Source organism: Maniola hyperantus, chromosome 2 (assembly GCF_902806685.2).
Source record: "Maniola hyperantus chromosome 2, iAphHyp1.2, whole genome shotgun sequence".
Classification (NCBI taxonomy): Eukaryota; Metazoa; Arthropoda; class Insecta; order Lepidoptera; family Nymphalidae; genus Maniola; species Maniola hyperantus.
Genome location: NC_048537.1, coordinates 16,987,965 through 17,011,192, shown reverse-complemented (window position 1 = coordinate 17,011,192; position 23,228 = coordinate 16,987,965). Strand labels below are relative to the sequence as shown.

The following is a 23,228-nucleotide window of genomic DNA, read 5'->3' as shown; positions in this document are numbered from 1 at the left end:
CTTTTTACCACTAACATAGCAATTTGTCTATTTAAAATACTTTTTTCAAGTATCAATTGTTCTTTAGTGCAATAATTACTCAGAATTTGATCAACGTAGTTTTTGGTAACAGCATCGTTTGGTTCTGATGGAGATTGTAAGTTTTTCATTTTTGCGTACTGCAAATCAAGTGTTTTATTTTCGAACTTTAAATATTTGTCAAGAACAATATTTTTATCTAAATTATTTATTAAATTGTCTACATATTCTTTGTTAACTGCGTGATCGCGTGATTTTGGTGATGGTAAACCTTTTAAATATGATGATTTGAGATCAACCTCTCCAGTTTCTGTCTTTTTTACAAGGTCATCAAAATCAAATAATTCTGACACACGTAGACGCTTATGAACGTGATGGCCGAATTTATCGATATTCATTTTGATCAGCTTAGAAGTATGGATAAAATGTTACTGCTCTAATCAGATAATATTTCTAGTATTTATATACTAATTAAGATCACCGTTTTCTCTGAGTTCTTCGATTATCGATATTATCTCATTATCTAATCCAGTATTACCAGCTTGTTTTGAAGCAATTAAAAGTTTCAATCGTTCAACCAATTCATTAGGGTTATTCCAATAAACGTAATCCGTATTGGGTTTTATTAATTTCATAAAAGGAAGACCATCACCTCTCACAGTTTTCTTACTTTCCTCCAAAGTAGGGATTTGAAATATTGGTTTTATTATAGTCATGTACTTTTGACCTTTGTTACTTTTAATTGGTTTTGATGGATCATAGTCTCGACGATGTACATTCGTTGTCAAAAGGATTGCTTTATAGTTTATTATATCTTCTTTATCGATCAAAGATAGGTTAGGGTTTCTACTAAGTAACAATTCATTAAGACCAGGAGTCTTTTTATATTCTTTTTCAGCAATTACAAAAGAATTACTATTAATTTTAATCGGAGTAAGACCTATGAAAGGTTTTCCATTTACAGATCGTACACCGAATGGAATATCCCCGAAATTTTCTGACGATAGGGACCAACTAGATGTTTCACTCGATTTAAATGACGCATCACTATTTTCATCATCTGACTCTTGAGGATTACTAGAATCGCTTGGATCCAATAACGTGGTATCCTGTTTCAGATCTAACTGGCTCCATTCACGGCTTTCAGGTTCTTTAGAAACATCAAAATTTTCAAAATCAATATTTTTATTATTTTTATCGGCGATACGATCAAGTGAAGTAGTAATAGGTTTAAATACTGATTGAAGAACCATATCATTATCAGTTTTTGAATCTTTCAATAATTTTAATTTCCTTTTTACAGCTTCGGATGCTTCAATAATCTGCTGCTTTATATGACGGTCCATTATAAAAATAATAGGAGTGTTATATATGTATACGTTTAAATCAATGACGTGGTTTGAAGGAAACGTCTATATTTAAATAAATTAACATGATTAATCGAACACAATGAATGTATCAAATGATTTTCTATAACCTCCTTCATTCTTAGGACAATCTTTGTTAATTACTAGATAATTATATGGATTATTCCATACTTTTGAACACATTTCTCGAAATAATGACCAGGACATATCAGTGTTGACATGTTCGTCATAAACATGTTTCAAATTAATGTCATCCTGTTTGAATAAAACTATGAGATTAGCGTTGTCTCTCACAAGCTGTTTAGGAATTTTTGTATATGTTTGATTTAAATAAAAACAGTTAACAAACTTGTGTCTACCCATAGCAAAGTAATCTCTGATGTTGTTTTGTTTTTCAGATGCTACGTCATCAAAAATTATGACTGAATTAGGTTTAGCGCTTTGAGGACTAAGGACATCATTATTGGCGTGGTATTTAAAGTAAGACACTCCCGGTACTCTTTTCAAAATATTTTCTAAAAGCGTATATTTAGGTTGATACAAGGTTTTTGAATAAACATAAACGTTTCTAAATCGTAATCCATTTTCGTGTAGGAGAAGACCGATGACTAAATTGGTTTTACCACAGTTCGATGGACCACATATAAGACACCGTATTGTATTGGGAAGTAGTTTACCATGACGGAATGTAGTATTTTCGCTAACAGTACAAATGTTATTAAAATTAAGTGATTGAGGCTGCTTTTCAAATCTCATTTTTGTGTGATAGCTTTAACAAACTCGAATAAAGTAACAGTTTCTCAACGTCACCATAGTTTATATTGAAAATTGCAAACCATCTTAGTTAATGATTAACCTTTATGAAATCTTAGTTGCGCAATCACTAAATCATGTTTCGAATGAACGAAATGCAAAAGCTATAATTGGGCATTGCTAGATCACTAAAGCATGTTTCGTGAACGAAGTGGAACGAAGTGAAACGAAGTGAAACGAAGTGAAACGAAACATGCTTTAATGATCTAGAATGCCCAATTATACACTACTAAAATTTCATATTTACGTTCAACGTTTAACACACTAAGGGATTACGGTATTATTTTATGGTAACAGAGCAAAGCAGAATTTCAAATATAAATATTTATAAAAAGCGTGCAACAAACTTTTGCTCGGGCGGCCCAGACTACCGCTTCCGCTTGCCCGCAACGCGTCTAACAGAGCACCCGTGTACAACTTCATTGTCATTTCGCCTTAAGACTTAGACTTAGACTTGAAATGAGATCTATAGAGCTACTTTCATACTATGCTTACCCTGTGCTTAAACTTTTCGCGACAGGTCGAGATAGCAATCGGGGAGGGAACGCCCGCACAGCCCGCGCGCTAAACCGTTGCGGGCGAGCGCGGGTGACGTGCGGGTATGCAGGGCGTCCCCCCGCCTCGTACCCCGATTGCCATCTCCACCTGTCGCGGACTATATGTTGATGTCTCTTCACTAACATCTAGTTCCGAGTACGCTCACTGCGCCTGCTGCTATCAGCGCCAAAATGGCGGAATTCAAGTTGCTTCCAAAATAAGTGGGTAAATCTCAGCTCTTGGGAACTTGTAATAGTAGATTCCCTTCCGTATCTTGCAGAATTATAGTCAGGTGCACGACTATTATGATGCTTGAAAGAATAAAATGAGCAAACTAAAGATTTCCTAGTGCGTAGCTAAGTGCCCACACAAAGTTGTCCAAGGTCTAGTGTTTATATTGGAAGCATAGAAATCTAGGCAAATGGTAAACACCAGTCTATACGTAAACCTAATTGCGATAATGGATATAGTGCCCAGATGCAAAGTTTCAGTCTGACTTTGATCGTTCTATAAAAAGCTGAAAAAGTTGGAAGTCTAACATTTAATGCGTTTAGGGTACTAACAGACTAAAGACACAATATTTCTCACAACTTTTTGTCTTGTCGCCTTTTTTCAGAAAATATGTGATAATATTATGACACACATTTGACGCGACTATACTGTACTAATTTAAAATATGACAGCAGAAAATAAAGCAATTTTTTCACTCTATAACAAGTTAGTCTTTGACTGCAATCTCATGTTGGTGAATGATATTTTTAAAAATGGGTAGCTGAAATGTAGAACTTACTAAGTATTGATTATTATTCTGACTTCGTGGAATTATTCCTCTAAGGCTTAAGCAATGATTGCTATTTGTTTTTGGGACTCAAGATTACTCCAGAACTAGTCATTTGACAAATAAGGCGTGTTTGTGTGTTTAATTAATTCATACAATAAAAATTTATCTAATGCGTTCGGTAAATGCTCTAGCAATGTACAAATACTGTTTTCAAATTGCACCAAGATCTTTTGATGTTTGTATAAAGAACCAAATCCCGCAAGCTGGCCATTGCTAACATAACGTACCTATATGGCAAATGTACACCAAATAACTCTACATAGTCGCTAAAGGCATTAGCCAGGCCTGTTGAGCCAATGTGTGCTAGCTCTTTACCTGGTAGGTAAAACACAATTATTTTATCATGTTCCATAATATAATAAGAATTACTGATTCATGCCCAGCATGCATGCGACTTGCGAGTCACATTATAGTGACTCGCAAGTCGCAAGCCACCTATTGTACGATGTTGACGAACTATGTAGGAAAACTTTACGCAATTGTCAACAACAACTGTACAAAGCTTCAGTTCAATCGGGCGAACCATGCGTAAATGCATAGGTAGCACGAATATTAGAGAAGATTATCTAGAGAAGAAGACAATTATGTCGCACTAAAACTTGCGCAACTTTTTGTCGTGCGACACGATTGTCGTGTGACACGATAGTCGTTAGTGTGCTCTGGCGGTTAGTGTGCAATGGGCTAATGAACTGGTGGGCGATGATCTCGAGCGCTTTCGGTCTAAGCTGCGAAAACAATCCACTAAGCCTCTAATCTCTAAACAAACCTGACAAATATTAAACCTGGAAAATTACCGGCAAAGCATTTTTTGCATTTTACCTAATCCGCGAGTTTTTCCGCGTGGAAATCAAAAGCTGGTCAAGTGCGAGACGGATTCGCACACAAAGGGTTCCGAGCCATCGTACAAAAATAACACTTTTTTTTTGTGATAAATATAACCAAAAATTGACAGACAGACAACGAAGTGAGAATCATTTAAGGCTTCCTTTTCTGTTTTTGAGGTACGGAACCCTAAAAATATTAAAACATTCTCAGACATTTTATGCTGATCCATCCTAAACGCGTGTACAATGTACCCCTCCCCTCCATACACAAATGTCAAATGACTGGTTAATCATTGATTTAGAAGGAATCGACAACCTAGTATTAGCATTCGAGATAGCCTAATCCGAAAAGGCAGCCTTCACACAGGAAAATCTATGAGCAAAAGCAGGTTATAGTACATTATGTCACAAGTGTGTAATGTTTGTGATTACCGCTAAGGCTCTTAAGATAGCTGAGTACCTACGGAAATCATCAATACACACGTGTATCATCCGACGTTTTTCAACACACTTGCGAAGAAAATAATACTACAAATTTATTTGTACTATTGAACACGATCTTATTTGTATCGAAACTTTTTAAAGAACAAAGCAGCTCAACCAATAAAATAAAATAAAACTCTATAACTCACTTGTGAACACCGTGAATAACAGCAATGAAAAAGTCACAGTTTGATTATAGGTGTCATTATGTGCCTAATTGCGGTGAAATTAGAGCCACTTTATGAGCAAGTGTGTTGAAAAAATTATACCTAACAACCGAATGTTTCCCCTTTCATCAACGCCTAGAAGTTACCAATACTCTGGAAATAGTTCGACTTCACAAGAATGGCGTAATGTGATTTAATATGAATTACGCACGCGCGTGCATAATTTTACAATTTACGCAATACCACAGTTTGTTTTGGATCATATAAAACTAACATTCATTGTCGTTCATAATATCGAAACTGGACCAAGGATTCATATTTCGTCTATAGCTTCGTTGACGACAGAAATATGTCTATTTTACGAGTAAAGACCATAAAAATATTAATCTAACTTCCATACTATTCATACTTAATCAGTACCCTTATTATTTTGGGAAAGTGTGTTTCTTTGTTGGTTTATTGGATTGTTGGTTTGTCCTTCAATCACGTCGCAACAGTGCAACGGATTGACGTGACTTTTTGCATGGGTATCGATAAAGACCTGACATAGGCTATTTTTTATCCCGGAAAATTAAAGAGTTCCCACGGGATTTTTTAAAAACCTTATTCATTCATACTTACTAAATATTAACGTAGGTATAATAAATGCGAAAGAGTGTCTGTCTGTCAGTAATTAGTTACTTATATCTTATCTTGGTATCTACTTGCTTCGATGTCTACTACCTATCTTAAAAAGAGTCATCAAGTTTTGTGAAATGTAGGAATCAACGAATTTTATTAATCAGTATTCTATATTTTTTTAAACGCGATTGTTATAAGCCCGTTATAAGTAATGATTGACTTTGGATGAATAATTACCCCTCTATGTGATTGATGCAGTTTTTCCGCTTTTTTAGAACTTTTTTTTATGGTCGGTGGCCCATAGAGTAAAGAATAATAATAAATACCCCTAAGTATCTAGTGCCCACCTAATGTTTTGTAGGAAAATAATAAACTGAGATACTTTTTTCGGCTCTTGTCTCATAACGAACCAAATTGAAGGTGACACGGAAACACGATTAAATGGAAAATACACTTGTTTTCATCTTGATACAACATGTTGATACAATTACGGCAACATTTGGGTTAAAAGCTTCTGCGATTGGACAGAAATATTTTCGCGTTTTTCAAAATTAAATTCCCTTTTGTTATTAAATAATCTCTACGGCAAAATGTCAAATTTAATTAAACTGTACGTAAATCCCTATCATCATCATAATTTTTTCAACCCATCGCTTGTCCACAACTGAGCATGGATTTCCACTTAGAATAGAAATGGTTTAGGCCATAGTCCAAAACGCTGGCTAAGTGAGTATTGGCAGACTTCACGTAGCTGTAAGAACTCTCAGGCATGCTTTCCTCATGATTTTTCCTTCAGCGCACAATTGCTTAAAACGCAAAAAGCTCCGAAGATCGAATTCTGAACTTTCGCAATAGGAGGCTGACATGAGTGACATCATAGCTAAGACCAGTAAGCTATAACGGCTCTTTCTTACACCCATTTTGGATCAGAGTTCAAATTAAGGTTTTTGATCTGAATGTCAATTTTTTTTTTATATACTAGGCCATCGCTACAGTCTGTGTATAATGCATACATTTTGAGAACCGTTCTGTTTACCAAGGCTTTACCTTTTTTTTTTGTTCTTCTGGCTTTACACAGATTAGCCAAGGCTTTACCTTACACTTAGGTTAAGAACTCATCTGAGATCTATAGAGCGCACTCTTAGACTAAAGACAGAGTTAAAACAAGACAGAGCTATATCTCTCACATAAACCTGTTTCGTTTTAACTCAATCAAGTCTCAGCAAAGTCAGAGTGCGCTCTATAGGTCTCACCCTAAGACCTAGCACGCACCACATTGCGGTGAGTTGAGGTGCGTTTTAAAATCCGTAAATTTGAATTTAAATCTATCAAAATCCGGTGCGGAATTAATTCCGAAGTGCGCGCGCTTCTATCTAGTTCTATTTTTTTTTTTATAGTTCACAGATTTTGCGGGGAAAAAAGGTGAAGGTAAGTACGTTCTCAAAATGTACGCATAGGAGTATGTCTGCGCTAATCTCTGAGATTAGCGCAGTCTAAACGCTACACATGGTCGCGATGACGGAAGACAGATGCGGAGTGGAACCAGGTCGCGGAATAAATAGACACGTAATCTCACTTTGTTGTCTATTGATTTAGGTTTTTTACAAATCCTGTTTGATTTTCCGAGACAAAAGTAACCTATTTCCGTTCCTGTGCAAGTTATCTATGTACCAAATTTTGTCGATATCGGTTAAACTGTAGGGCCGTGAAAAGATAGCAGACAGACAGACACACTTTCGCATTTATAATATTAGCAAGGATAAAATGTAATAATTAGTGATTCATTGTAGGTAGACAGTTGTAACAAAGAATAGGGCACGATGAATCAATGCATTTTGGACGACATCAAAAGAAGGTAATGTAGGTGGAATATTTTTGTAAATTGGCAGTGGATTGGAACGGTCGCGGTGATTGAATCGCCACTTTGGAAATACATGCTCCAATTTTCCAGCCGGGAAAATAAAGAAAAAATAAAATTTCATGCACTGGTAAAAGTTTATGAAATGTGCAAGCAAGTATAATATACCTACACTTAGTTACATATTATTATCACCACTTGTAATCTGTAATTGTAATTAATACTTATATGTACTTGTACCAATACTTTTGAGAAATAAACGATTTATTTCATTTATTTATTTATGCAAAGTAATTCGTCGAAAACGGGTAGGTAAAAAATATAAGTAACTTTTTTTTTCAAGTAGCCTAAGCCTATTTTTTATTATTTTTTGTGAATCTATCCGTCCGGAAAGCAATTTCGTGCGAAACCAATCGAAAACTCAGCATGTAGGTACTCTATCCTATAAACATTAGCTTTTCTTTTGTTGATGTTGATGAGGTTTTTCTGTAAAATTCCGTGAAAATATGGAAAATCTTCTCCCATTCTATTTTGTAAATAGACGAATGTATTTTTATAGACTCTGCGCCAAATGTTGACTACAACTGACGTCTATTGTGCGAGACTTCGGTCCAAAAAACTGAATGACACTGACACGGGGACAGTCGGCCTCCGATATTTCTAGAGAAAAATTCTTTAATTTTTAAAACACCGGCAGTTAGCGTCGGCCTGCTATTCGGAAGGTCGGGGGTTTGATTCCGGGCATGCAGCTCTAACTTTTTGGAATTATGTGCGTTTCAAGCAATTTAAATATCACTTGCTTTAACGGTGAGGGAAAAATATCGTGAGTAAACTTGCCTGCATATGAGAGTTTTCTTTATGTCAACCGATACCCCTCCCGCACCGCATAGCTCAGGAAACGTCTGAATTAAAAGGTAGCCATATAAAATAGCAGTTGCCCGCGCTTCGTCCGCGTAAAATTTCTGGTTTCTCAGGAGATCTGAAATTTTCCCGCTGCAAAATGCCGCACTTACCTACTCACTCAGTCTCACCTTAAGGCACGGAACCCAGAATACCTAAATGCCAATTTTCATTTCTAACTTCAAAAACAGGATTTTCAGATAACTTTTAAACCTCCATTTCACCCCCTTAGGGGGAGAATTTAGTTAGCTCCTTTCTTATCTGATACCTACCCCCTAGAAAGAACCTACGTTTCAAATTTCAGGTAAAAATAACAACAGTTAAAAAAATTATATAAAAAAAATTCCCCCTATTTTACCACCCTTAAGGGAGAAATTTTCCAAAAAGACTATACACATTTTTATTATTTACAGCTAATAACCTAAATGTCGATTTTCATGTCTCTAACTTCAAAAACATAGGACTTTCATACAATTTTTCAACCCCCATTTCACCCCCTTAGGGGGGGAATTGAGTTAGATTCTTTCTTATCTGATACCTACCCCCTAGAAAGAACCTACGTTTCAAATTTCAGGTAAAAATAACAACAGTTAAAAAAATTATATAAAAAAAAATCCCCCTATTTTACCACCCTTAAGGGAGAAATTTTCCAAATTGACTATACAGATTTTTATTATTTAAAGCTAATAACCTAAATGTCGATTTTCATGTCTCTAACTTAAAAAACATAGGACTTTCATACAACTTTTCAACCCCCCTTTTCACACCCTTAGGGGGGGAATTTGTCAAAACCGTTTTTTAGCTGACACCTACGTCCTAGAAAGAACCTACTTTCCAAATTTCAAGTTTGCAGGCTTTATGGTTCCTGAGATTTCGTGATTAGTCAGTCAGTGAGTGAGTGAGAGTGGTATTTCTCTTTTATATATTTAGATTTAACTACTCTCTGGGCCATCTGGCTGAAACCTTCGCTCCAAAATATTGTTGCTGACTGTACAAACTAATAGACCACGACTGTCGGCCGTCTGTCGGAAGACTGTTAATCCTGCGAGTTCATAACTCCGGCGTGTGACACGCGCGTCAACAGACTGCCCGATGTGACACACTTCCTGATGCGGAGTTTACTGCGCACCAAAATACGCCTTTACACTCTAATTATGCGGGGAAGACTTAATTAATGTCCTGATTTAAATCTATGGCATCGTTTTTTTGAGTCATCTCTTTTGGTTTACTTTTTTAATCTTAACTTTCAACAGGTCCGAATGAAAACCAAGATTATATTTAATTAACAAACTTTAATGGACATGCAGCCAATGACTTAATTTCTAGTAGGTAAGTACTCCAAGCACAAGCCTGACGCTTAGTTGGAAGGGAGAGGAGGAGGTAGTATTAGAATGAAAACCCCTTTGATATACTTTAGAAGGCTTTTATTCACTGTTCACATAGTAATTATTATTTATATCAACACAAGGGCAAACACCTCTCTCTACGCGCCATTTTAGAGTGACGTTTCCCATAGATTCGCTACTCCTCAGAGCACACCACAGATAATACAATCACCTAGTTTTTATCCGTCTAACACAAAGATAATATATTAAACAGTCTCCTCTCAGAGTGAGAGTATAGAGGGTTTTGCCCATAGTCTATCACGCCGGCCATGTGCGGATTGGCAGACTTCACACACCTTTGCGAACATTATGGAGAACTCTCAAGCAGGTTTCCTCACGATGTTTTCCTTCGCCGTTAAAGCAAGTGATATTTAATTAATTAAAACCCACATAACTCCGAAAAATTCGAGCCTGAATAGCTAAACAGGTAAAGGTCGAGTGGACTGAAAACCGAAAGGTCGACGGTTCAAACCCCGCCCGTTGCACTATTGTCATACCTACTCCAAACACAAGCTTGGCGCTTAGTTGGAGAGGAAAGGGGAATATTAGTCATTTAACATGGCTAATATTTTAATGATTATTTAATCGTGGTATGTACCCGGTAATGTATATAACATTAAATATGTCGTTAAACCACGAAATAAGCTTAAAATGGCTAATATTCTTAAAAAAAAAAACTTAAAACGCACATAACTCCGAAAAGTTAGAGTTGTTAGAGTTGCGTGCCCGGGATCGATTAGAAGACGGACGTCCTATCCACTAAGCTATCACAGCTGGCCGTAATTAGTTTCACGTAAAAGCTGTCATCAATGACGAAAAAAAAATTGAAAGGCGCCCCAATTTCTTTGCCGCTCTCACTCGATAATTCTAAAAGTGTCTCGCCTACTTTCCGTTCTATATACGATTTTATGTTGGTTAGAGGAACCGCACGCAGTTTGGTTAACCCTGTGCCATGAACTCGAACTAGAGTGTGTGATTTGGGGCCAGAAACTGGTTACTTTTATTACTGGTACTAGCGTGGAATTAGGTTTTTAAAAATCCCGTGGAAACTCTTTGATTTTCCAGTATAAAAGTACTAAGCCTATGTCACTCTCCAGGTCTTTAACTATACCCATGCAAAAAATCACGTCAATCCGTTGCACCGTTGCAACGTGATTGAAGGACAAACCAACAAACCAACAAACATACACACTTTCGCATTTATAATAAGGGTACTGATTTTTGTATACACTTTTCATAATGGTTGCAGAAAAAAAAGAATTTAAAAATAAAACTCCCATTATAATTTTAAAGTGTGTCTAATGTCTACAGGGTGTAACCAGAACGCTGGCAAAAACGAAGTACCTACTGATGATTACTTTTATTTATTTATTTAATAAGAAACACTTACAATATACATATTCTACATATATCGATGACAAGTGAACACAATATTTGCGATTTTTGCGCCGAGTAAACTTAATATGAAGATGTATAGCAAACACAATAAAACTATATAAACACAAGTATTAAATTAATTAATCAACACATAATTAAGTTATGTTAAATTCTCTTTTAATCCAGTTGTACAATAAAAATATTTTTTAGGTCTGAGCAAACAAATAACAAGTTACTCTTGAGACGAACTCACCGAAAAATTATGGGTGAGTTTTTTTCTGAAAGCAATAGCTGAGTTATGAAATATGTCAATGCCAGGTAACGTTTTAGACAAGTTCACGATATATTGCAGATAAAACATCTGACTGACGCTAGATGTCAACGAACGTTGCGTAAGTAAGCTATTCAGAGTCAATGCCGCGTCCTAGGTGGAGTATTGACCCGAGTTTTGCACGCCATACATTTCAGATTTGAAATCACTAAAACTACAAAAGGAGGCAAATGGTTATTGGTATTGGATTGTAAATGGTTATTGGGTATCTCTCTGAGGGACAAAATCCGTAACGAGAAAATCCGTAGGAGAACTAGAGTGACCGACATAGCCCAACGAATTAGCCAGCTGAAGTGGCAGTGGGCAGGCCACGTCTGCCGCAGAACCGATGGCCGCTGGGGCAGACGTGTTCTGGAGTGGAGACCGCGTATCAGCAAGCGCAGTGTGAGACGACCTCCAACCCGCTGGACTGACGACTTTAAAAAGATACCGGGAAATGGGTGGATGAGGAAGGCGGAGGATCGTGTGTGGTGGCGTGGTGACAGGCTGATTGATTGATTGTTTTTTTTTTTTTTTTTTTTATTAAAGATGAATATTTACAATTTAATAAGTTTGGTGCATTCATAAACTTTAAATAAGTTTTTCCGTACACCAGTGCCGTCGACAGTCGATAGGTACCTACACGTAACACATTAATTTATTGGTATACTTAATACTTAACAGCTAACTAACAATTACTTAACAATATAAACTAACAACATTGAGCTAAATGTCGGTTATTTTAAACTTAATATACATTAAAAAATGGGTTCGTGGGGCGAGGATGCTAGATCCTTTTTTAAGGACCTTTCATCCCGTCTCGCGGAATCCACGGGGGACCGGAGGGCTGGCAGTTACCTCGGTCAGCATATTAGTCTGGCCATTCAACGAGGTAACGCTGCCAGCGTTCCCAGCACCCTGCCTCGGTGCGGTGGTTTAGATGATATTTTCGATTTGTAATTTTTATGTTCTAGAATAAGTTTGGTATTTTTGTTTTTTGTATCTTCCTATTAAATAAATACCCTTATACCCTTAAAAAATTATTTTAAACTTAATTGGATTGGATTGGACGCTAAGTTTTTGCTAGCATTCTGGTTACACCCTGTATAGTGGTACCGGATCTACAAGCAATGATAATATTCGTGGGCGTCTTTACAACATTTTCCGCGTTTTATATTAAATGCCTCGCTGAAAGTTTGTTTGTTTGCATTTAACAAAGAATTATACATTTGATAGGAAGGTCAAGGAATATGGGGATTTACGTATCGTAATGATATTTTTTGTAAACAAAGCAAATGCTTTGTAAAAACCAAAATTTCCATCTACATCAATGATTTTCCATTTTAAATTTTCCATACTTAGATACCTACTTGTCAATCTACCTAAATATTAAAGGATTAAGTTAGTGAAGCAGTGATAGCCTAGTGGTTAGGATGTCCGCCTTCTAATCGGAGGTCGGGGGTTCGATCCCGGGCACGCATCTCAAACTTTTCGGAGTTATGTGCGTTTTAATTAATTAAAATATCACTTGATTTAACGGTGAAGAAAAACATCGTGAGGAAACCTGCATGCCTGAGAGTTATCCATAATGTTCTCAAAGTTGTGTGAAGTCTACCAATCCGCACATGGCCAGCGTGGTAGACTATGGCCAAAACCCTTCTCACTCTGATAGGAGACCCGTGCTCTGTAGTTAGCCAGTGATGGGTTGATCATGATCATGATGATTAAGTTAGTGACTGACATAATCAACGTACATTGGAAACCGCTGGGTCTAGAAACTTGACATTTTGTATGTATGACAGATGACAGATGGTGATGGTAATCGGGGTATGAGGTGGGGGGAAGCCCCGCACACCCGCACGTCACCTGCGCTGGCCCGCACCGGGTTAGCGCGGGGGCAATAGCATACATAAAAAAAGATTCTGACGAATTGAAAACCTTTTTTGAATAAACTTGAAACCCTGTATAACTCAATACTATCACAATCATAAAATCAAGTACTTATCACACCAAGATTTAGGTTAACACCTGATATCAAATTGAAATAACTCGCCAAGTTAATGACCTGCCAGCACCACTAGCTGGAGCCACTATAAACACTATTTTTATCACTAACAGACCTCGCTACTAAATAATCCATAAATCTTTACGACTTATTAATGGACGGTGTTGAACAAGGCAAATAATTTCGTGTTATGTTAACGAATTTCGTACGAATAACGTAAAATCAAAAAAATATGTTAAAAAACCGACTTCCAAAACCACTACAAAATAAAAAACTGGCCAAGTGCGAGTCAGGCTCGCGCACCGAGGGTTCCGTAGTACAGTGGTATTTTTCAACATTTTGTACGATAAATCAAAAACTATGATTCATAAAAATAAATAAAAATCTGTTTTAGAATCCACAAGTGAAGCCCTTTCATATGATACCCCACTTCATATAGTTATCTTACTTAGAAAATTGAAAATACTAATTATTAGTTCATAACCACAATTTAATTTTTTTTGTGTGATGTAATCATAAATTCACAGTTTTCAGATTTTTCCCCTAATTTCAGCTATAAGACCTACCTACATGCCAAATTTTATGATTCTAGGTCAACGTGAGGTACCCTGTAGGTTTCTAAGGACAGACAGACAACAAAGTGATTCTATAAGGGTTCCGATTTCCGCCTCAGCGGTAATCACCAACATTACACACTTGTACCATAATGTACTATTATACTATTATAGGTAATGTACTTAGCTAGCAGTCAGACACTTTTGTAGAACACCATCCAAATATTTAAGAGACTCTCAATACTATACCAGTGACTATACTCCCATAATATTTGGATAATAAAATGGCTGGAGTATTAAAAATATGTGCTCTTTGTTAATATTTCATATTATTCACAAAATTCCTGTCAAAGTGTTTGAAATAATAATAAGTATAACCTTTGTTACACACTGGAAGCGTACCTACCGAAAGAAAGAACTAAACTATGTATTATGCATAAAATTAATAAAGATCTTTTAGATTTTTAGATCTTAAAGATTTTTGTAAAAAAAAAATATAAAATAAATTAAATTATTATATCTGTTTTAGAATGCACCGATAAAGCCCTTTCATATTATACACCAATTGATATAGCTGTTATCTAACTTCGAAAATTGGAAATAGAAATTTTTAGTTCATGACCCCAATTTAATTTTTTGTGTTGTACTTAACTACAAATTCACGGTTTTCAGATTTTTCCCCTAATGTCTGCTATAAGACCTACCTACCTGCCAAATTTTATGATTCGAGGTCCACGGGAAGTACCCTGTAGGTTTCTTGACAGGCCGACAGACAGACAAACAGACAGATAGACAACAAAGTGATCCTATAAGGGTTCCGTTTTTCCTTTTGAGGTACGGAACCCTAATTAATTATTTTTACGGAAATCTGGTAAACCACAGACAGAATATATTAGTTTACAGAAAGATTCGACGCGGCCAAAAGTGATGAACATCGATCTTTAGAAAGAGACAGCAAATATTTTGTAGAGCACTGTCTCGCTCGTTGAGAACGACAAAGTGTCATATGGGTATGAGTGACAGAGACAACGCTCTACAAAGATGAAATGTCACTCTAAAGGCCAATGTTCATCACTTTCGGCGGCGTACTGAAATTCATTCTACACTATCACGGCACTTCTAACCTAAGAGCCTCAATAGCTCAACTGGTAAAGGAGTGGACTGAAAACCGAAAGGTCGACGGTTCAAACCCCGCCCGTTGCACTATTGTCGTACCTACTCCTAGCACAAGCTTCACGCTTAGTTGGAGAGGAAAAAGGGGAATATTAGTCATTTAACATGGCTAATGTTCTTTTAAAAAAAAAAAAAACTCTACAGTTTTCAAAACTCTCGCTTTTACAATTTACGAGTTCTACGGACCTGTACCTAATGCCTGCAATTTTAAGAATTCAACATTATAAGAGAAAATTTATACGACCAATTAATTTTGTTTCCACCAACGCTTGCCGTTGATTTATCAAATTAAACGTTTGAATAATTTTTATCATACGAACAATTGAATAATAAATTTCCCCGAATATTCGATAGTTTTGATGAAAATGGCAACGAAAATAAAAATTTGTCTGTATTAATTTGTTTTATTAATAGATCAAAAAGAACAATTATAATAAACTAGCTGACGCCCGCGATTAAGTCCGCTCGGTATTAGGTTTTTAACAATCCCGTGCGAACTTTTCGATTGTCTTTGATAAAAAGTAGCCTATGTCACTCTCCATGTCTTTATCTATACCCATGCAAAAAATCACGTCAATCCGTTGCGCCGTTGCGACGTGATTGAAGGACAAACCAACAAACCAACGCGACTGTGCGCTAAAATCACAGGTTTTGCCATCTAAAAAATTAAATTTAAAACTGTCAAATTGCGCTTGTCCTTTTCATAGTATATTAGTTACTAAGAAGAGGATGCGAATACTCTAAAATTAGGTTATGCTCAGAATCAGTCCTAATAATATCATAATTTCTCGAAACCCAGATCAAAGGAATTTATTATAATGCAAAAAAATCTACACATAACATTCTAGTATGGAAAATATATTGGCCAATACTGAAATTGGAATCGGAGCAGCAATAAAATAGCAAAATAGCGGAAACAGACATACGAACAGTCTATGCGAATTTACAGCGAAACTATATTCATTTTATTAGCAAACTTTCTTTTTAACTAGTGTGAAATTCGGATCCGGCTGGGCTTCTCTTGGTGTTTTGTTTTTTTAGGGTTCCGTACCTCAAAAGGAATAAAGGAACCTTTATATAATCACTTTGTTGTCTGTCTGTCTGTTCGTCTGCACGCTGCTGCTATTGCACACACGGCAGAAAATAATGTAACCTTTAGAAGGAGATAGCGGATTTGTAGAGCATTGTCTTTGTCGTTGAGACCGACAAAACGTCATATAACTATGAGTGACGACCTCCCTGGCGCAGTGGTGAGCGCTGTGGTCTTAATAGTGGGAGGTCCCGAGTTCGATTCCTGGCAGGGGTTTGGAATTTTATAATTTCTAAATTTCTGGTCTGGTCTGGTGGGAGGCTTCGGCCGTAGCTAGTTACCACCCTACCAGCAAAGCCGTGCCGCCAAGCGATTTAGCGTTCCGGTACGATGCCGTGTAGAAACCAAAGGGGTATGGGTTTAATAAAAACTGCCATACCCCTTCCAGGTTAGCCCGCTATCATCTTAGACTGCATCATCACTTACCACCAGGTGAGAATGCAGTCAAGGGCTAACTTGTATCAGCATAAAAAAAAAAAGTGAAAGAGACAACGCTCTACAAAGCAGAAATGTCATTCTAAAGGCCGATTTACATTACATTCCGCCGCGCACTGTACTCGTCATGTAAGCTAACTCTGTACCAAGTTTCATCCAAATCGGTTAAACTGTTGGGCCGTGAAAAGCTAGCAGACAGACTGACAGACAAACTTTCGCATTTATAATATTAGTATGGATGTATAATAGTAGAGATGTTAATCATCATGACAATTTATTGGACAGGGATTACACTTTTTTCGCGAATTAAATGAATAGCTAATGTAACGCGTGGGACAGTTTTGAGAAATTGGTGAGTTTATCAACATTCATTATCGGTGTTTTCTGTTTGAAAACTAGCGCAGACATACCCCGCTGAGTAACCCAAAATTTTATGTAATCTGTACTTTGAAATGGTCGTGTTTTAACCTATTTTTTTTTCGAAAAAAAATGAAGTATCAGCTGACAGGATTTATAGTTTTTTTTTTGTATACTGGGTCACCTAAAAAATCGACAGCAAAATATTGCGCAACTTTCTTTAGACTATTACGATACATAAATCTTGGTCAGCGAATTATTTTCTCTATTTAAAATTCGCAGCAAAAAAGCAATGGAAATATTATCTTCTATCTAAATATGTAAAACGAAAAGCTGACTGACTAATCTATCAACGCACAGCTTAAACTACTAAACGGATCGGGCTGAAATTTGGCACGCAGATAGTTATTATGCCGTAACCATCCGTTAAGAAAGGATTTTTGAAAATTCAACCCCTAATGGGGTGAAATAGGGGTTTGAAATTTGTGTAGTCCACTCGGACGAAGTCGCGAGCATAAGCTAGTTATTACAATAAAACTTAAAGCTAACCTTATCTAACTGCTTAAGAGAATGTTAAAAGCTTTTATAAAGATAAATTAGAATTTAATTCCACAAATGAGATCGTGGTTCAAGCGCAAATCAGTCATTAATAAAACAGATATGTAACACTAAAATCACAAACAGGGTCACCTATATCCGAATCAAATCACATTGCGTAAGTGGTCAGCAAATTAACATGACTTGGACTAATGTGTGGCATACATCGTGATCAAAACGGCTATGTCTAACACTCGAGATAGTATAGAATCCCGCTATAGAACGACCTTCACCGAGCTGGTTAATGGATGAAACGTATTTTATATTCAATTTAATATGTCAATAAATATATTGCATATGGGTTGCCTAAAAAATTTCAGTCCAGTATATGAGTAATTAATAATTTAAAAAAAAGGGAGAATGCTTTGTTGTGAGTCCACCAATCACAACAAAGCATTCTCCCCTGTCCCCCGCCAATATTTTACGATTTTGTTTTCATGCAAAACATTGTGTTTACGTACTCTTGAGGTTGAATTCTCTGTGTTTTCTTATGATAGTTAGCGACTATGTCTCGGATCCATAATATGCTATCACTGCCAACATGCACTGTTTGAAGACTTTGGTCTTCAAGCACTTAAGACTTTTGGACGAGAAGACATCTCGAACGCTGGCCAGCCGAGTTGGATTGGGCGGCTTACTTGTTTCTAGTTTGTAGCTCAACTCGTTTCTCGCTAATCGTCGGTGGTCGGACAACTACCTAAGACCAGTAAGATGGCGTTATGAGTATGATTGTCTTCTCGCTTCTCGTTTCTGGCTTCTCGCTTCTAACTTCTCGCTTCTCGCTTCTGTTCTGGCTTTCCGTTTCTAGTGTCAGTTTCTTATTTATAGTTTCTGGTTTCTATAGTTTCTAGTTTTAGGCACTCACAAAAAAATATTCAATATAATGAGGACCTGTGACTGTAGTTTATACTATCTTCAATACCGGTATTCTGGTATTAAACATTTCAATACCGGTATTGAAAAGACGAAAAAAGTTCGGGATAACGGTATTTTAGAATTTAGAATTTAGAATTTGTTTATTAACCACTTGGTACACAATCAATTAATTTACAAAACCACTATAACAATTAATAATCAGTAAAATAATATGTGTAAACAAAAACAACACAATCGATAGAACTGCATTAGTGAGACACTGCGTCGCAATTCTATCGCCCATCCCTGGAGCAATGAAACTTGACACATAATTGATTAAAGTCTAAATATAACTACATATTTGCTAGAGATTACAAAAAAAAAAAAATACAAAACATTAAATATGTCGGAGATACTCGGCAGTAATCGGGACGCAAACGTTGTCTAGTGTCGTTGATCGAGTCTACGCATTATGCACAATCTGGGTTACCATGGACACGTAAGAAAAACAATATGGTTTGAAGATGGTAAGAGAAACGACTTGTGTACTTGTGTAGAATCGTATCCCGCGTTCCTATTAAGCCAACATAATAACCCTGTAGATAAACGCCCAATAGAAGGTAATACGACGATTCTAGAGCTCTCTGCCGACAAATATAACATTAAATATTGGGTAATACCGGGTATTGGACGCCCTATAAGTAACCTACCTTTCGTTGCTAGTGATGCATCGTTTGACCAGCTTGCTGGCATGCTTTTTCTTGGGTCTAACAGCCAGCTTGTGCTTGGCGGCTGTCGTGTCCAGCAGTACAGCCTCCACATCCAGCTCGGAGTCGGTTTGAGGGTTCCTGGGGGATGGGACTGTGTTAATCCACAGATGAGGGGGTCTACTAGAAACTAGCAACTAGGTAGTTACACATTATGAGTTTCTTTAAGGTTGCATACTCATGTAAGGAGAACGAAAATGTATAGGGAGCTAAAAAATGCATTTTCTTCAATGTATAAAAGTTTAATGAAGAAAAAATGTTGTAACTTGTTTAGTGGGTAGTTACAATAAATAATTATTAATATTATGACTTTCTTTAAGATGGCATACTCATGTAAGAAAACGAAAATGTAGAACGACCTAAAGCCTTTAGGTCGTTATACCTTTAGGTCTTCAATATTATATCAAAAATATGTGGGTACAAAAATAATCTTGTAACTTGTGTGTACCGTATTGTACTATCATCATCATCATCACCATCAACAACCGACAGACGTCCACCGCTGGACATAGATCTCTTGTAGGGACGTCCACACGCCACGGTCTTGCACCGCCTGCACCCAGCGGCTCCCTGCGACTCGTCTGATGTCGTACGTCCACCTAGTGGGGGGTCTTCCAACGCAGCGTCTTTCGGTGCGAGGTCACCATTTGAGCACCTTGGGACCCCAACGTCTATCGGTTTTACGAACTATGTGCCCTGCCCATTGCCACTTCAGCTTCGCAACCCATTGGGATATGTCGGTTACTCTAGTTCTCCTACGGATCTCCTCATTTCTGATTTGATCACGTAGAGAAACCGTACTATCAATTAATAACAATTAATTTAAATTAAAACAAACGATAAAATGTGTTTTGGTTATAAGGGTTGAAGCGGTTAATCAAATCCATGCTGTAGAAAAAAGTTCCATTTGCGTAAATAATAATTTTAATTAAGCATTTATGCGATTGATTTTTAGCCTCGTAAATCGTATGATTTTTCAGCCATTTCCAATTGTCTCATTGAGTTGAAATTTTGCAGACATGTAAGGTTTGGATGATAATAATAGATGTGCATTGTGCTGACATGGCACTGGAAAAAGCCATATTATGTTAAGAGAAGAAGAAGAAGAAGATAATAATAGATGGTTACAGTAGCAGTAAGTTTCAATATTTTTTTGTTCATTAAAAATTTTAATGTTTTTATAACTCAAAAATATTACAGTTCAAAACTGATCAAACAAACTTCCCACTCTTCAACTCCATCATAAATAAGATTCGAGCCCCAGATTTGTGAAGAGCTAAAACCTAATTTATTTTAAAACGTAGATATTAATATAAATAGATTGGATTGTGTAGATACGAGGGTGCCTTCACACGTATTCGGAATCATTCGGAAGCTCAGGGCGAAGCATAAATCCTCTTAGAAAACAAAAAGTCCTGCATGCCTTACCTTGTCATACCTTGATAATTATGTAATTTCGTGTCTAATGACATGACATCTACTAACATATCTAATGAACAAATGGCGCGATCTACCATTAAACAAATTAGCCATGTTAAAAACTAATGATACGGTCATGATACATAATTCATGTTTAACTAATTTAGTTATTTATCTCCAAATAGGCGTAAAGCTTTGGCTAGGTATATACTTTATATCCTTTAATGTCTTAATACTAGGTACTACTACTACAATACTATGTTTATGGTTAGAAATACTGCCCAGCGCCCGGTTAATATCAAGAGATTTTAAATAGTGGCGCGGATATGTGTCAAGTCACCCTGAGTGTTTGTGATGGTTTGTGATATAATTCCGACATCAATCACGTCGACACGTCCACTTGGAGTGACGCCTCAATGTCAGGGTCTGCCAGGCAACAGGTTTCAAAGATCACTAGTTTATTATGGTTCATGCAGCTTTCGACTCTATTTGCAGCGGACTTGTTGCTAGAAGCATGATTATTGATTAAGGAAAAAAGCATTATTTCTGTTTCTTGCTGAGAGTTTCTTGCTGGTTCTTCTCGGTAGGAACGGCATTCCGAACCAGTGGTAAATAGGCTACTTGACTCATATCTAATTTCGTCCAATAAATGATTATTTATTATAGTATTTTGCTTAAGACAACGAAATATATCAATAACAATTATTAAAAACGCAGGATGGATATATAAATCCAATTTAAAAAAATACAGTTTTTATTTTTATTTGAAACGCAGAAAACGCTGTCAGCCATAATGTGACGTCATTAAATATGTAAACAAAGAAATGTCATCCCTATGTCACGCGGGGACTAACGTAGTATCCATATATATAAAATTTCAAGTCCTGACTAACTTATATATCAACGCACAGCCTAAACATCTAAACAGCTGGTCCTAGATACATGAAATTTGGTGGGTGTGTTCTTTGTAGGTAAAGAGAAGGTGTCCACTAGGAAAGGATTTTTTGAAATTCCACCCCTGAGTGGGTTAAATGGGGGTTTGAAATTTATGAAGTCCACGCGGGTGAAGTCACGAGCATAAGCTAGTTTTTATATATTTCTAAAAACTCATAGTAAACGTAAAAAAATATCGTTTTCTCTTTATAAATTGAATAAGTTATTAAGTAAGACTTACAACGAAGTGATCTTTGCAAAAATAAATTTGGGTTGAAGTCGTTAGTCATATAGGATCGTGTTACGTATATTTATTTCATTGGGCACTCTAATCCACAACTTTCCTGTGGTCTTTATCGATGCGTTTTTACATTCTCGGATGATACAATAACGATAATTACTATATTTTCCATGTAAACTAGTATAGAAGTCATGTTTATTAAACTTTGGGAAGTTATGCTGTTGTTTACAAATGCATGACGTCAGAGCACAGATAATCTATCGGCCAAACATGGCCGACAGTGTTTTCACCTGTCTAAGAAAAATATATTTTTAAATTAAAGTTTTACGGTTTTTAGGGCGCAAAAAAATATAGTGTTAATTTTTTTGATCTAATAGGACAATTAATATCAACCATTTAAGACCAACTTAAAAAAACTGTCAACTAGCCTATTAAACTAGTTAACGATTCAAATGCACTTATAATAAGTCTACTTGAATAAAAATATATTCTATATTCTATTCAATTTTTCGTTACTTAAAGGATGTTTTTCTTGGACTTCAATTAACCTTTTAAGCGTAGCTATTGAGGTTTATCTGCCTACGTGTTTACGGACAAGAAATACCACCGGATTCATAATATCAATAGAGATAGAGAGAACCGAATGTGACCGACTATGTGTGAGGACACCCTGACTGTTTGTGATATTACCCCAGCATCAATCACGTTGACGCGTCCACTTGGAGTGACGCCTCAATGTCAGGGTCTGCCGGCATCAAATTTCAAAGATCACGAGTTTATTATGATTCATGCAGCTTTGCGAGCGAGCATCGCTGAACGAATATCGCTGATCGAGTTCATTTTTGAAAGCTCGTCGCTCAGCGACATAACTAGTAAAGCGAGTCGTCGCCGGCAGTGTGAATAGTCAGAGAGCAACTTTTGATATACGCATTTCTTTCGTTTACACGGAATGTACATTTATTGTGCGTTTCTTGAGAGATAAAATCGCCGATAGTAGAGTGTAGAGCCACACTTGCGCACGCGCAAACACCGTGTACAAACCCGAAGGGTGCCTACGAGATCCTATTACTAAGCCTCCGCGGTCAATACATCCGCCCGACCCGTCCGTCCGTCTGTCTGTCAGCGGGCTGTATCCTCAAGAAATTATTGTGCATCAACCTTTAGAATGAGATATCAGCTTTGTAGAGCGTTGTCTCTATCACTCATACCTATGTGACGTTTTGTCGGTCCCAACGACAGAGACCACGCTCTACGAAACCGCTATCTCTTTCTAATCGTCGATGTACAATATTTCCTGCCGG

General features: G+C 36.7%; 1 protein-coding gene across 1 annotated transcript in view; it reads right to left on the bottom strand.

Moving 5' to 3' along the window:
* Positions 1 to 23,228, bottom strand: part of LOC138404017 (uncharacterized) — a 42,089-nt gene that overhangs the window by 2,584 nt on the left and 16,277 nt on the right. The window contains exon 3 of the mRNA XM_069506754.1: positions 19,278 to 19,415. Within this exon, the coding sequence (XP_069362855.1) occupies positions 19,278 to 19,415 (138 nt within the window). The remainder of the gene's footprint in view (positions 1 to 19,277; positions 19,416 to 23,228) is intronic.